This window comes from Canis lupus, chromosome 7 (assembly GCF_048164855.1).
Source record: "Canis lupus baileyi chromosome 7, mCanLup2.hap1, whole genome shotgun sequence".
Classification (NCBI taxonomy): Eukaryota; Metazoa; Chordata; class Mammalia; order Carnivora; family Canidae; genus Canis; species Canis lupus.
Window position 1 is genome coordinate 23,583,061 of NC_132844.1, and position 15,676 is coordinate 23,598,736.

The following is a 15,676-nucleotide window of genomic DNA, read 5'->3' on the forward strand; positions in this document are numbered from 1 at the left end:
TTTTTTTCATTCTTGTTTTAAATAAAGATAATTAAATCAAAATGAGAGGGTTCCTCCCCCCACTTAAAGATATTCAGTTTTTTAGAACTTTATCTTGTTTTCATGTTTTCAAAAACAATCACTGTTGAGACCGTTGTTAGACAGCCCTGGGTTTGAGTCCTGACACTGATATTTTGTACCTGTATGTACTTTTCTTGTCTGATAATGATGGGGCTAATACTACTTACTTTACAAGTTGGTGTAAGTTGTAAAGATTAAATGAAATAACTTGTATTAAAGATCTGTCCCGTATTAAGTGCCCAACTAATGGCTGGCTACAATGATGGTAATGATGATGACCTGTAGATTTCAAGTAGCTAAAAAAATTGAATATAAACATAACAAAGGAATAAAAGCTAAACAAATTTAGTATATATGTCCATGTCTATATTTTATAATAACATGAACACAGTGATTGATTTTCTACTGGTAGTATGTATCTGTACACTTCTCCATATGTTAATATGCTCAAGAATGATCGTAATGTCACATAATAAGTAGTTATAGTAGTGTTTGCCTCGGTGAACATCAAGAGGTGGAGTGTGGAGTTAACCTAATAGTTCTCAAGGAACACTTTGCTAGGTCCTGCTTTTTTTAAGTAAACCCTGCCTTTATTCAGAGATAGTAAAGTTCTTCTCTGCTATGTTCATATCTCAGAAAGTCCTGGGACGTTGTAGAAGGTGTCCAAACAGATCTGAATTCAGTTCTTACCTCTGCCATTTGTAGCCGAGTGATCAGAGGACATTACTTTCTTCCTCTTTATGCATTAGAAGAAAAGTAAGGTACCATCTCAGAAAGTTGTGAACATGCATTACAATAAATGGCCTAGATGCAAGCTTGTGGCTTGGCCAGAGTATGTGTTTAATGAATATTCCTTCTTGAAATTTTTAATGATTTTGGGTACTGTAGCTTTTGGTAATAAGCACTGAACTTATTTTTAATGCTGTGGGCTTTGGATTATGTTTTCTGTTTCCTAAAGTTATGTCTTAAGGAAGAGAAACATGCTGTTAAGATAGAAAAACCTAATAGGATCATTTACAGTGATTAGAAAATAACTTGGTTAAAGCTCTATTATATGACCTTAGGAAAAGAGTCAGGGGATCCCTGGGTGGCTCAGTGGTTTAGCGCCGCCTTCAGCCCAGGGCGTGATCTTGGAGTCCTGGGATCGAGTTCCACATCGGGCTCCCTGCATGGAGCCTGCTCTCCCTCTGCCTGTGTCTCTGTCTCTTTCTCTGTGTCTCTCGTGAATAAATAAATAAAATCTTAAAAAAAAAAAAAAAAAGGGGAAAGGAGTCAGACTTGGGTCAACTGTCAGCCTCTCTTTCATTTGTCATCTGCCCTATGAGCCCAACATATTGGTAATCTGGCACCAGAATGAGATAAAGTCTAGCAAGGGCTAACCAGAGGCATAATTAAAGATTAAATTGGGAATTTTGTGTAATTCTTTTTTTTAATTTTGAAATACAGACTCTTGAGCTGTGGAGGAAATTGGTATCGACCTCTAAATAGTCATGCTACTCTGCTAGACAAATACTGGACAAAAATTCACATGGATAACATGGATAAGACCGAACTGAATGAGGTATGTGGTTATCAGGGGAAAGCATTAGTGGTTTTCTTTTTTACTTTTTATTATTAACAGTTCCAGATATACGTGTAAATAGAGAAAATAGTGTAATTGATCATCAAAATACTCATCAACCCAAGTTTAACAGTTAATGTACTAACATTTTACAGCATTTGCTTCATCTAATATTTTTTATTTGCCAATATATTTGAAAACAAACCCCTTAACATTTCATTCCTGAATACTTCAATGCATACACTTAATACTTCAATACTTTGCTTTAAAAATTTAAGGGCTTTTTTTTTTTTTTTTTAAGATTTATTTGAGGGACACCTAGGTGGCTCAGCAGTTAAGCTTCTGCTTTCAGCTCAGGGCGTGATCCTGGAGTCCCAGGATCGAGTCCCACATTGGGCTCCCTGCATGGAGCCTGGTTCTCCCTCTGCCTGTGTCTTTGCCCCTCTCTCTGTGTCTCGTAAATAAATAAATAAATAAATCTTAAAAAAAAAAAAAGACTAATTTATTTGAGAGAGCACATGTGTGAGTGTGAGGGCACAAGCAGGGGGGAGGAGCAGAGGGAGAAGCTGACTCCCCACTGAGCAGGGAGCCCAAAGGATGCCTGGGCTCACTCCCAGGCCCTGAGATCATTACCTGAGCCTAAGGCAGACGCTTATCCAACTGAGCCATCCAGGTGCCCTGGGCCTTTCCATATATAATCACAATAACTTTATTGTCCCCAGTAAAATGAACAGTAATGTCTCAATGCCATTTAATTTTCAGACTATATTCAAGTTTCCTCAATTGTTTCCAAAGATCCTTTTTTTAAAAAATAATTACTAAGTTGTTTTGTAACTAATGTCTCATATATTCAACAACTTTTAATACACATTTTGTTCAGGGTATTAATAAAAATTGAGATGAATTATTTTTTATTTTTTTAATTTTAATTTTATTTTTTTAAAAGATTTTATTTATTTATTCATGAGAATACACAGAGAGGAGAGAGAGAGAGGCAGAGACATAGGCAGAGGGAGAAGCAGGCTCCATGCAGGGAGCCCGACATGGGATTCGATTCTGGGTCTCCAGGATCAAGCCCGAACTATAGGCGGCGCTAAACCACTGAGCCACCCGGGCTGCCCGAGAGAGAATCTCGGTTGGGTGTTGGAAATAGTCTATATTTTGTTTGTGGTGACCAAGGTCATGAATATATATGTCCAATTTAATAAATAAATGTTTTCTCCGTACCCAAAAATATATATTCTGCATTTTAAAGATCCATGTATGTATCCATTTTATTGATTTTGTTATTTTGTTTTAATTTTTAATCTATCTGAAACATGTTTTCAGCAGTATCTATTGTAAAGTCCTTCAGTAAAAAAACATGAATTAAAATCTGTGATATCTACTACTCGAGATGACATTGTTAAAAGGTTGTAGATCCTTATTTTTGTAAATATGTATACATTACATATACAGAATAAGTGGATATTTCATATACAAATTGGAATCACAATATATTTTTCAAGCTAATTTAAATGTATTGGATGACAATTTCTTTTAAGATTTTGTTTTTATTTATTTATTTATTTATTTTTTAAAAAGGACCTCCTTTTCAATGTTTTTTATTTTTTATTTATTTTTTATTTTTTTATTTATTTATGATAGTCACAGAGAGAGAGAGAGAGAGAGAGAGAGGCAGAGACATAGGCAGAGGGAGAAGCAGGCTCCATGCACCGGGAGCCCGACGTGGGATTCGATCCCAGGTCTCCAGGATCGTGCCCTGGGCCAAAGGCAGGCGCCAAACCGCTGTGCCACCCAGGGATCCCTCATTTTTTTTAAAGATTTATTTATTTATTCAGAGAGAGAGAGAGGAGAGGCAGAGACACAGGCAGAGGGAGAAGCAGGCTCCATACAGGAAGCCCGATGTGGGACTCGACCCCAGGTCTCCGGGACCACACCCCGGACCACAGGCGGCGCCAAACCACTGCACCACCGGGGATGCCCAAGATTTTGTTTTTATTTTTTTATTTTTTTTATTTTTATTTTTTTAAATATTTATTTATTTATGATAGTCACACACAGAGAGAGAGAAAGAGAGAGAGGCAGAGACACAGGCAGAGGGAGAAGCAGGCTCCATGCACCGGGAGCCCGACATGGGATTCGATCCCGGGTCTCCAGGATCGTGCCCTGGGCCAAAGGCAGGCGCTAAACCGCTGCGCCACCCAGGGATCCCAAGATTTTGTTTTTAAATAACTTTTACACCCAACCTGGGGCTGGACTCACAGCCTAAGATCAAGAGTCTTACACTCCATTGATGAGCCAGCCAGGCACCCCAGACAGTATTTCTAATACATACATATTTCCCTTTTTTCTCAAATAGACCTGTTTGAATAAATCCATATCATAAAAGCTTAAAACCAATAGTATGAGTACCAAGTATTATTCTGAAAAAAATTCTCAATAATTGAAGTAAATAGGTACATTTACTTTTGCTTTTTAATTAAGTACATCTTTTGCTTTTTAATTTCTGTTGCTTTTTGTTGTTTGCTTTTTAAAGATCAGTTGCTTTTTATCAGTACTTTATATTAGCTTCTTTTACTGTGGTTTGCTTTTATATGCTTATTATTATTATTATTATTATTATTATTTTTTTTTATTAATTGCTTCTGGTTGCTTTTGCTGAAAAATGACCTAACAAATCTTTTTTTATTTTTTTATTTTTAAGATTTTATTTATTTATCTATCCATGAGAAACACAGAGAGGAGAGAGAGAGAGGCAGAGACACAGCAGAGGGAGAAGTAGGCTCCATGTAGGAAGCCCGAGGCGGGACTCGATCCCGGGTCTCCAGGATCACGCCCTGGGCTGAAGGCAGCGCTAAATTACTGAGCCACCGGGCTGCCCTGACCTAACAAATCTTAGTAGAATTGTGTTTGTTTTTTTATTTTTAAAGATATATTTATTTATTTATTTTAGCACATACATGTGCCAGCCTTTGGGAGTGGGAATCGGGGGAGGGGTAGAGGGAGAGAGAGAATCTCTTTTTTTTCCCCCAAAGAGTTCATTTCTTTCTTTTCTTTTCTTTTCTTTTCTTTTCTTTTCTTTTCTTTTCTTTTCTTTTCTTTTCTTTTTCTTTTCTTTTTTCTTTCTTTTCTTCTTTTTCCTCCCTCCCTCCCTTTCTTTCTTTCTTTCTTTCTTTCTTTCTTTCTTTCTTTCTTTCTTTCTTTCTTTCTTTCTTTTTTAGATTATATTTATTTATTCATGACAGACACAGAGAGAGAACGAGAGAGAGAGAGGAGAGAGAGGCAGATACACAGGCAGAGGGAGAAGCAGGCTCCATGCAGGGAGCCTGACGTGGTACTTTTTTTTTTATCTTTTTTTTTTTTTTTAATTTATGATAGTCACACAGAGAGAGAGAGAAGCAGAGACATAGGCAGAGGGAGAAGCAGGCTCCATGCACTGGAAGCCCAACGTGGGATTTGATCCCGGGTCTCCAGGATCACGCCCCGGGCCAAAGGCAGGCGCTAAACTGCTGCGCCACCCAGGGATCCCGTGTCGTGGTACTTGATCCGGGGTCTCCAGTATCAGGCCCTGGGCTGAAGGTGGCGCTAAACCACTGAGCCACCCGGGCTGCCCGAGAGAGAATCTCAAGCAGACTCCCTGCTGAGTACAGCTCCTGACTTGGGACTGGATCTCACAACCTGAGCTCATGACATGAGCCAAAACCAAGAGTTGGACGCTTAACCAACTGAGCCACAGGTGCCCCTAGAATTATGTTAAAATTAAAGTAGTACTTGCAGGATTCTTCAGTGAGTAAATTCCTAGGACTTGGATGTGTTTGTTGCTTGAAGACTCTTTTCCCATCTGGCTTCTGTATCCTAAGTTGTGTAAATGATGAGATTGCTAGATAACTGCGTTCTGGCCAGGAAAAAAGTTGTGGTTTTTGAGGGGCAAGGGTTATTGGTACAGGCAGAAGTTCTTACATGGTAGCTCCCCATTATCCTTGGTTTTGCTTTTTGCACTTTCAGCTACCCACAGTCAACCTCAGTCCAGAAACAGATGGTTCCCCTGATGTATTGTCAGAGGGTCAGTAGTAGCCTGACACTACATCACAGGGCCTGTGTCATTCCCTTCATATCATTTTCTAGGTATTTTATCATCTCATGTTAGCATAATACATGATATATATGTATTTTTTTTATTTTTTATTTATTTATGATAGTCACACAGAGAGAGAGAGAGGCAGAGACATAGGCAGAAGGAGAAGCAGGCTCCATGCAGGCTCCATGCACCAGGAGCCCGACTTGGGACTCGATCCCGGGTCTCCAGGATCGCGCCCTGGGCCAAAGGCAGGCGCTAAACCGCTGCGCCACCCAGGGATCCCATAATACATGATATTTTGAGAGAGAGACCACATTCATATAATTTTTATTACAGCATATTATAATTGTTCTATTTTATTATTAGTTATTGTTAATCTCTTACTATGTCTAATTTGTACATTAAACTTTATCATAGGTATGTCTGTGGGCAAAAACATAGTATGTTTAGGGTTTTGTACTATCTGCAGTTTTAGGCATCCACTGGGTTTCTTGGGGGAGTACTTACTTGGTACAAATTTCAAAGAGAAATTCATTTTTTGCTTGACTAATACTAGCAGGAGTTTACATGTGCCTTTATTTATTTATTTTAAAAGTTATATATTTAGAGAGTGAGAGAGAAAGAACGAGCAAGAGTGAGCTCAGGGAGAGGCCAAGGGAGAGGGAGAAAGAGTCCTCAAGCAGACTGGCTCCTGAGCGTGGACCCTGATGGAAGGCTTGATCCCAGGACCCTGAGGTCATGACCTGAGCTGAAACCAAGAGTCAGCTGCTTAACTGACTGAGCCACCCAGGCTACCCTTATATGTGCTTTTTAAAAATTACTGTGTCTGCTGCTAAATTTTCTTTGCTTTTTTTCCTCCCTCTGTCAGGTTCTTCAGAATAGATATCCCAGCCTCTTGGCAGTAACTGATCACCTGCTTGACATTTACATCCAACTTACTGGAGAGAAACATCACTCTCGCAGTGATAGTTCTGTTACATGTGAACAGGTACCTGAAGAATTTGCAGAAGCCAGAAGAGAAAACAAAAGACTAAGCCTTGAGGGAAGAGAATTGTCTCTAAGGTACTAGATTAAGCACTTTTGAGTTGATATTTTATTTATTTATTTTTTAAGTAGGCTCCATACCTATCACAGGGCTCGAACTCATGACCCCAAGGTCAAGAGTTGTGTGCTCCCCCTATTGAGCCATCCAGGTGCTCCTTGAGTTAATATTTTAAAAATTACTTCCCTTAAAAGTTCTTAGCAGCTATCACTAAATGGTTATGAGAGGTCAGGTTTTGAAATTAGACTTGTGGGCTGCTTCATGATGTTGGATCCTGTTTCAGATCTTATAGATAATGATTAGGAAGGCTTATAAGGGAATGTTATTTTAGCTTTAAAAAATAACTTTGAGGGCACCTGACTGGCTTAGTTGGTAGAACATGGTCCTCTTAATTTCAGAGTCATGAATTTAAGCCCCACGTTGGATGTGGAGGCTGCTTAAAAAAAAAAAGAAAAGGAAAAAAAATAACTTTAAAAGCTAAGGTTGAAACTCCTTAGTGACATAATTCTTTGACTGGTTTTTTCTTTCGTGACAATTGGGGTCTTAAATAAGACCCTTGATTTTGCTATATATAGTGAGTTCTGTACCTTTGCTTTCTATTCTCGATGATTGGCTTTCCCTTTAAGTGAGCCTTAGGAATGGGGCAACTCCCCTGATTTTTGCTCTGAGAGTTAGTTGCTGCCCCACTCTCCCCAACCTTATCTGGCATGGATTGGGATAATATATGTGACAGATGACTTTCTAATAGGTGGGGCCCCTCACTTATTCTGTCCACTGCACTATTTATCTTTACAATGCCAGAGAAACAGAGAGACTTCATTGTCATGTGTTCCCCAGACTTAGGTGGATTGAATTGAACTCTGATGGTTTTGATGTCTTTGACCTATGGTCTTTTATTTCCTTGTTTTTATTTTTTAAAGGGATCTACTGAATTGGTGTAATAGGATTGTCCATTGTTTTGACAGTCTGTCTTCATCAGCATCCTTAAATATTTTTCAAGAGGTAAGATAGAGTCTTCATGTTTGTTTTCTTTCTATCCTGTGAGGCTGTTGATTTCCATTGTCATTTTCTGTCTCTTGGCTGCTATCAGAATTTTTCTTTTGTGTTTATTATCCCTAGCTAGTTAAAACTCAACTAATGTTGCCTTAAAACTAACTGGACATATTAATATGGGCATAATATTGTTTTTAGTTTTAAAACAGGTTACTATAAATTATAAATAAGGATAGTTTAGATACAGTAAAGCAGACACTGAAATATTACAGATAAAATGAAAAGAAAGTCTCCTAGGTGACAGTAATGTTGTAAAATATAAAGTGTTTCTCAAATGTGTGTGTAGTATTAGGGGTGACTGGCTGGCTCAGTCTGTGGAGCATATGATTCTTGATCTTGAGGTCATGAGTTTGAGCTCCATTTTGGGTATGGAGCCTACTGAAAAAAATGCTCAGTATTTATTCCTACATAAAATTTCATAATCTATTTGATAAGAGTTGTATTTGTCTGATCTTTCCACTTCTTGGTAGGGCCTTTTACTTTAGTCCGGAGAAATTTACGTAGGGGTTACAAAGTATAGCCTTGTATGCTGGGCTTGGGCAAAAAATGTGTTGTGCGGGAGGGAAACCCCCCCCCTTGAATTACAACTCTGTCATATTCAATAAGAACAGGGAGATATTTATTCCTGCTTGCTTAAGAATAAAAGTGATACTGTCTGAAGATCTGTGGGCTCTTAAAACACTAGTTTTTTTTTAAAGATTTAAGAGAGAGAGAGAGAGAGAGGCAGAGACACAGGAGGAGGGAGAAGCAGGCTCCATGCTGGGAGCCTGACATGGGACTCGATCCTGGGACTCCAGGATTGCGCCCTGGGCCAAAGGCAGGCGCCAAACCGCTGAGCCACCCAGGGATCCCCAAAACACTAATTTTGATTATAAAGTGTTCTTGTTTGTTTATTTTTTAAAAAGATTTCATTTATTTATTCTTGAGAGACACAGAGAGGGAGGCAGAGACATCGGCAGAAGGAGAAGCTGACTCCCTGTGGGGAGCCTGATGCAGGGCTTTATCCCAGGACCCCGGGATTATGACTCAAGCCAAAAGCAGATGCTCAACCACTGACTCACCCAGGTATCCCAAAGTGTTCTGGTTTCTAAGGGTGCCTGAGTGGCTCAGTTGGTTAAGTATCTGACTCTTGATTTCGGCTCAGATCATGATTTCAAAGGTTGTGAGATTGAGCCCCACATCAGGTGTTTTCTCTCTCTCAATAAATTAAGTAAGTAAGTAACTAACTCTGGTTTCTGTCATTTGGGATTGAGGAGAGTAGTGACCCAATTTGGTTTGCATTGCATTCTTGTTGTGTTTGGCAAAGTTAGTATCAGTAGAAAGAAACCACATTTGGAGTTCACACTTATGGTGAGCTGAACCCTGAAATGCTGTGTGCCAGTTCTTGAATCTTGTTCTTCTTTCCCGTGAACTCACTTTTTCATTCCCCTAAATTTATCATCCTTCTAGAGATGACCTTGTTTTGCCTTTTAAAATAAAACTGTGGCATTATCTCTGTCTATAGATTTGCTGATTTGGGATATTTCATATAAGTGGGATCATAGAATATGTGACCTTTGTATCTAACTTCTTTGACTCTGCATATTCTCTCAGTTAATCCATGTTGTAGCCTGAATTATTTTTTATGGCTGAATAACATTTCATTGTATTGATAATAACAGATTTTGTTTGTATTTTGTTTATCCGTTTATTCATTGGTGGATATTTGGGTTGTTTTCACCTTTTGGCTATGACAAATATTGTTCTGAACTTTTGTATACAGGTATTTTGTTAATGTAGAAACAATATATATACATTGTTGAAAATGGGGAAATATAAGAAAGCAAAGTGGTAAAATAAAAATAGCTGTCAACCCGGGATCGGGATCGGGTCCCGCATTGGGCTCCTGGCATGGAGCCTGCTTCTCCCTCCTCCTGTGTCTTTGCCTCTATGTCTATCATAAATAATAAATAAATCTAAAAAAAAAAATAGCTGTCATCCAGACATTCCCTAACACTTTTAATACCTTGGTGTATCTCCTTCTTGATCTCTCTCTATTCTTCCTTCCTTCTTCCCTTTTTCCCTCCCTTCCTTCCGAAGATTTTATTTTTAAGTAATCCCTACACCCAACCTGGGGCTTGAACTCAGGACCCCAAGATCAAGAATCAAATGCTCAAGGCCTCCATAAGATTACCCCCACTTTAGAATCCAGCTGCAAGTCTTGGGGGCCACCTGTATTTGTGACCTACCAACTATAAATTCAGAGGTTCCCATGATCATCTCATGGTTCAATAGTCAACCCACAGAACTCCGTGGAAAGCACTATACTTAAAGTACGGGTTATGGTTTTATTATAAAAGATATAACTTAAAGACAGTCAAATGGAAGAGACAAAGGGCAAAGTCTCAAGGGTCCTGAGCATAGTTAGTTAGGGTGTACTAGCTTCCTGGCATATCCATATGTCCACCAACAGCTGGCTCTCCAAGCTTTGGATGTCCAGTATTTTATTAGGTCTTAAGTCATTGGCCATATGATCGAGCATAATTTCTAGCTCCTCCTCCCTCCCTTAGTGGTGGAGCTAAAAATTTCAACCCTCCAAGTCAGTGCTTGGTCTTTCTGACCTGGCCAGTCCCTCCTTAAACTACCTAAAGGCCATTAAGAGTCATCTTGCTTAGCTTTTAAAATTTTTTTTAGGGATCCCTGAGTGGCGCAGCGGTTTGGCGCCTGCCTTTGGCCCAGGATCACATCCTGGGGACCCAGGATCGAATCCCACGTCGGGCTCCCGGTGCATGGAGCCTGCTTCTCCCTCTGCCTATGTCTCTGCCTCTCTCTCTCACTGTGTGCCTATCATAAATAAAAATTTAAAAAAATAAAAAATAATAAAAATTTTTTTAAACTTTTTTTTTTAAAGATTTTATTCATTTATTCATGAGAGAGACAGAGGCAGAGACAGGCAGAAGGAGAAGCAGGCTCCTGGCTGGGAGCTCGATCCCCAGACAGGGATCACATCCTGAGCCAAAGGCATACGCTCAACCCCGGAGCCACTCAGGTGTCCCACACCTTGCTTAGCTTAATAAACTTAAGTATGGTCCAAAGGGGCCTTAGTGAATAACAAAAGACACTTCTTATTTTTGGTAATTCCAAGGGTTTTTAAAACTCTGTGCCAGGTATTAGGAACAAGGACTGTATAAATTCCCTCTCTTTTTAAATGCTTATGAAGTTTATTGATGTTTTACACTTGGTGGTGACAGAACCAAATGTATTCTTTGTTTACTGTACTCATAGTACCTTTCTGTTGTTATTTTCTCTCTTGTCTTTCCTGTAAGTAGAAGTTTATCAAAATGCTTAATGTATTCCAATTCAAACTTTTTGGGTAGAATTCATTTTTAGTGGTAATATATACTTTATATTTCATTTCATCAGAAGACCTACATCTGGAGCCACCCAAGTGGCTCAGTTGGTTAAACATCTGACTCTTGACCTTAGCTCAGTTCTTGATCTCAGGGTTGTGAGTTTAAGCCCCACATTTTTTACTTACAAAAAAAAAAAAAAAAAAAAAAGCAGAAGACACATATCTGGTTGGCCTGTCAGTAGTTGGCTGAGATGGAGTACTGCCATTGGGGTGTGCATCAAGAATTTTCCTTTACAGCTAGCAAGTAATCTTTTGGTGTTACTTTCGTGGCTTAAGAGTCAGTTCCCTCATGAATCATATAATGATTAACTCTAATTCTATTTTTGCCTGAATTTCAATTTGTAAAATGAAGCTTTTTAAAAAAATTAGAAGGCAGGAGGGGAGGTATGAGCAGGGGAAGGGGTAGAGGGAGAGGAAGAAAATCCTCAACAGATTACCTGCTGAGCACAGAGCACAACAATGGTACTTGATCCCAGGAACCTGAGATCATGACCTGCGCCAAAACCAAGAATCAGATGCTTAACCAACTGAGCCAGCCAGGTACCCTGTAAAATGAAGCCTTTTCTGTGTGGGTTTTTTTTTTTTTTTTTTTCTAATCAGTATTTTGATAGTAAAGCCTTCACATTTGTTTATCCTGTCTGTATTATGGTAAGGCCCTTGAGTCTAGGGCTGGTACCTTATTTCTACTCTCTTTAGTCTAGCAGATATGTTTCTCCTGGGTTTTATGTTCTTCCTTTTTGTGGCCAGGGTAGTGGTGCTCTGTGATTAATGTAGTATTTTAAAAAAATCAATTTGCATTGACCTTCGTTATTTTAATAGGCTCTGGACTGTTTCACAGCAATGCTTTCTAAGCATACAAGCAAACTGAAAATGGCAGAAATAATTGGAAGCAAATTGAACATTTCCAAGAAAAAGGTATGCAGTGCTATTTTTACTTTTCTGTTGGAAGGAAGCTGGGATATTTACTTGCTAGTCTCTGGTCCTTATCTAATAGTTCCTTTGTAATAACTACTTCCTCTGTCAAAGTTGATAGTTTCATTGTTGCCTTTCATGGATATAAAGCTCTCACTGTCTCTTACATAAGTAGTTCTCCATGTGCTCTACATTCTTAAAGTGAGTCACCTTGTACCTTATATCACCATGTATGCATTATTTTCTCCAGTGTTTTAATGGACGTGTTATTTCATAGATTGTGGACTCAGGACTGGAGCTGTTTTAGTAACACCTTTGTGATTTTAGGCACAATTAGATTTTTTCCAACTTTTCATTAATGTCAGACATCAGAAAAATTGAGAATAGTAGTACCAATGGATACCAAGAATAGTACAAAGACTAGTACGTAGGTTCATTGCTGACATTTTTAATATTTTGCCATTCTTGTTTTATTTCAAAATATGTATTTTTGGAGGAGAGAGCCCTTCAGAGTGGTAATGGTAGCTAGAGAAATGTCTGAGGCCCATCTTGTGGCAGATATCTGCCATTTCCAAATAGATGACTCAAAAAAACCTTATGTTCAAGGGGCTCCTTACGATTCTGAAACTGTTAAGATGGTTTTAGCTGCAGGTGACAGAACACCTACTAAATGGGCCTTAAATAATTAATAATTATAGTAGGCAAAAAAGAAATGAAACTACCACAATTGGCTTAGACTGATCAGTATTTATCCCTTTTGGTTGAAGAGAGATTCACTTTCCCTGAACACTTCACTGCTCCTTTCATTCCTGCCCCAAATCTAAACAAAATGGGTTCTTAGGATTGGTGACAAGGACAAGAGAGGAATCGCTTATGGGTAGAGATACCCTGGAAGCATCTGTCACAGCTTCCCTTTGTGTTCTGGCTGTAGTCAGATGTACCATGGTTCATTCAGGTCATTGTTTCCTACAATATTTTAGAATCTAATATTTTAGAATATTTAGTAATATTTTAGAAAAGCATAGATGAAGAACAATCACTTTTTTTTCATAAATTTTAGTTAGGAGTAGAACTTTCTGTTCATTTGCTATTGGAATATGTCTGTATGTTCACTTTAGATATAGGCAGATATGGGCTTATTTGAATGAATAAAAAGTACCATTATAGGAAAGCATTTCATAATCAATGTTTTAAAAAACATGAACAGAAATTCAGTCAATTTTATTTTATTTATTTATTCATGAGAGACAGAGTCACAGGCAGAGGGAGAAGCAGGCTCCATGCAGGGAGCCTGACGTGGACTTGATCTGGATCTCCAGGATCATGCTCTGTGCTGAAGGCGGCGCTTAACCGCTGAACTACCCGGGCTGCCCAAATTCAGTCAGTTCTAAAAAAGACATAATTAAAGCTAACTCGCCTATCTTGGAAGTAGAAAATCCTTAGTAGTAAAGGGCTAATTAGATGGGCATAGTAAGCCACATGGACGAGGAAATGTTTGAAGAATATACAGAATTTTTTTTAAAGACTATACAGAATTTTACTCTGTCTCCTTCCATAGGCCGAATTCTTCTGTCAGCTTTATAAACCCGAAATTGTGATCAATGAGCTAGATGTGCAAGTGGGTCGAGTACGGCTTCTACGGAAACAAAGTGAGGCTGTCCACATACAGAGGTAAATAGTCTCTCAACTAATCTGAGACTGTGGGGCTTTAGGAACATGATAGAAGGACTGACTGACTAGTCCAGCCCCTTGTGTCTGAGCAAAATGTGTTGTGTGAATGATGACTTCTCTACTGTGCTGGATGGTAAGAAGCAGTGCTTTCCTAAAGTATATTCTATAAAATTAGACATTAATAGGTAAAGGAGGTGATGAGGGTCATTAGGGACTTGGAACTAGGAAAAATGTATTTTTTGTTTTATTCACTATCATGTATTTACAAAGTAAGCCTCACTTGGAAGTTAGACGAAGTCCTAACGTTAGTCTGTTAATTCCTTGAAGGCTGGAATTGTATTAGAATCTGAGATCTGGTTACCATTTATTAAATACTTTGTATACACCTAATATTGTGCTAAGTGCTTTGCATATGTCTTCTTATGTAGCAGTTATAATAACTTTTTAAAAAATTTTTTATTTATTTATGATAATCACACAGAGAGAGAGAGAGAGGCAGAGACACAGGCAGAGGGAGAAGCAGGCTCCATGCACCGGGAGCCCGACGTGGGATTCGATCCCGGGTCTCCAGGATCGCGCCCTGGGCCAAGGGCAGGCGCTAAACCGCTGCACCACCCAGTGATCCCCGCAGTTATAATAACTTTATGAATTAACTTATTAATGTCTTACAGCTGCCATAACAAATTACTTGGTAGCCTAAAACAACAGACATTTATTTTCTCACAGCTCTGGAGACTAGAAATCTGAAATCATAATAATGTTGGCAGGGCCACACTTCCACCGAAGGCTTTTGCCTCCTTCCGGCTTCTGATGGCTACCAGCAATCTTTGGTGTTCCTTGTTTCTGTAGCTACGCTCTTCCATCTCTCTCTCTCTCTCTCCATTGTCATATCATCTTTCTTGTGTTTTTGTTTTTGTGTGTGTTTTTGTTTCTAAGTCTCTCTCTGTCTTCATAAGGATAGCAGTCATTGGATTTTAAGGCTTACCCTTAAACCCAGTATGATAGGATTTTATTTGTTATATCTGCAAAGACCCGTTTTCCAAGTAAGGTCACATTCACAGGTTCTGGATGGACATGAATTTTGGGGAAAGACTATTCAACCCAACATAAATAGTAACTCTGATCCAAATTTTACAGGTGAGGAAATGAAGGCTAAGAGAGCCTAAGTAATTGGCTTAGGATGACATAGCTAGGACAGATAACGTCCTACCTTATTGATGTTTTGAATCTTGGGAATCTAGTAAAGTATTGGGTGTAATGTAGAATTGATGAATTCTGCAACTCATAGACTTTAAGGATTCCTGTTTTATAGTATGAAAACAGATGCTGTGGGTTGTTTTCTCATTTTTGTGGAGTCTGGAAAATCTGGTTCCTCAAAATAACACTTAAGAGAAACTTGTAGCCTGCTTCTCTGACTGCTTATTTGTTTTTCTGTTCCCAGGGAGAAGTTCACTTTTGCTCCTACAAGGCCGTCCTCTGTTCTTATTGAACAGCTTGCAGTGTGTGTTAGTAAAGGGGAGCCTGTGTTGCTGGTGGGAGAGACAGGGACTGGCAAGACCTCTACTGTCCAGTACTTGGCTCACATTACAGGTAACTTGAGGGGAAGCACTCTGCCCCCAGACAATAAACATTTGACATTGCCTTTTTTTGTTATCTAACCCCCCCTTTTTTAATATTTTATTTTTATTTATTTGTTCATGACACACACACACACACACACACACAGAGGCAGAGAGACACAGGCAGAGGGAGAAACAGGCTCCATGCAGGGAGCCCGACATGGGACTTGATCCCTGGTCTCCAGGATCATACCCTGGGCTGAAGGCGGTGCCAAACCGCTGAGCCACCTGGGCTGCCCTGTTATGTCCCCTTAAATAAAAAGTCCACAAAATATTGGGAGTTTAA

The 15,676-nt window shown here is 39.1% G+C and overlaps 1 protein-coding gene and 1 long non-coding RNA gene across 7 annotated transcripts in view; one reads left to right on the forward strand and one right to left on the reverse strand.

Annotated features, from left to right (window-relative positions):
* Positions 1 to 15,676, forward strand: part of MDN1 (midasin AAA ATPase 1) — a 166,527-nt gene that overhangs the window by 23,829 nt on the left and 127,022 nt on the right. For all 3 annotated transcript variants that reach the window (XM_072832058.1, XM_072832059.1, XM_072832060.1), the window contains exons 9-14: positions 1,507 to 1,621; positions 6,571 to 6,764; positions 7,665 to 7,746; positions 12,008 to 12,103; positions 13,659 to 13,771; positions 15,213 to 15,361. In XM_072832058.1, the coding sequence (XP_072688159.1) occupies positions 1,507 to 1,621; positions 6,571 to 6,764; positions 7,665 to 7,746; positions 12,008 to 12,103; positions 13,659 to 13,771; positions 15,213 to 15,361 (749 nt within the window). The remainder of the gene's footprint in view (positions 1 to 1,506; positions 1,622 to 6,570; positions 6,765 to 7,664; positions 7,747 to 12,007; positions 12,104 to 13,658; positions 13,772 to 15,212; positions 15,362 to 15,676) is intronic.
* LOC140636647 (uncharacterized) overlaps positions 1 to 15,676 on the reverse strand; it is a 68,434-nt gene that overhangs the window by 8,779 nt on the left and 43,979 nt on the right. For 3 of the 4 annotated variants that reach the window (XR_012033873.1, XR_012033871.1, XR_012033872.1), the window contains one exon: positions 13,348 to 13,487. The exons of the other annotated variant lie outside the window; for it this stretch is intronic. This is a non-coding gene — a long non-coding RNA (uncharacterized lncRNA). Of the gene's footprint in view, positions 1 to 13,347; positions 13,488 to 15,676 lie in introns of those variants that run through there. 4 annotated transcript variants of the gene reach the window in all.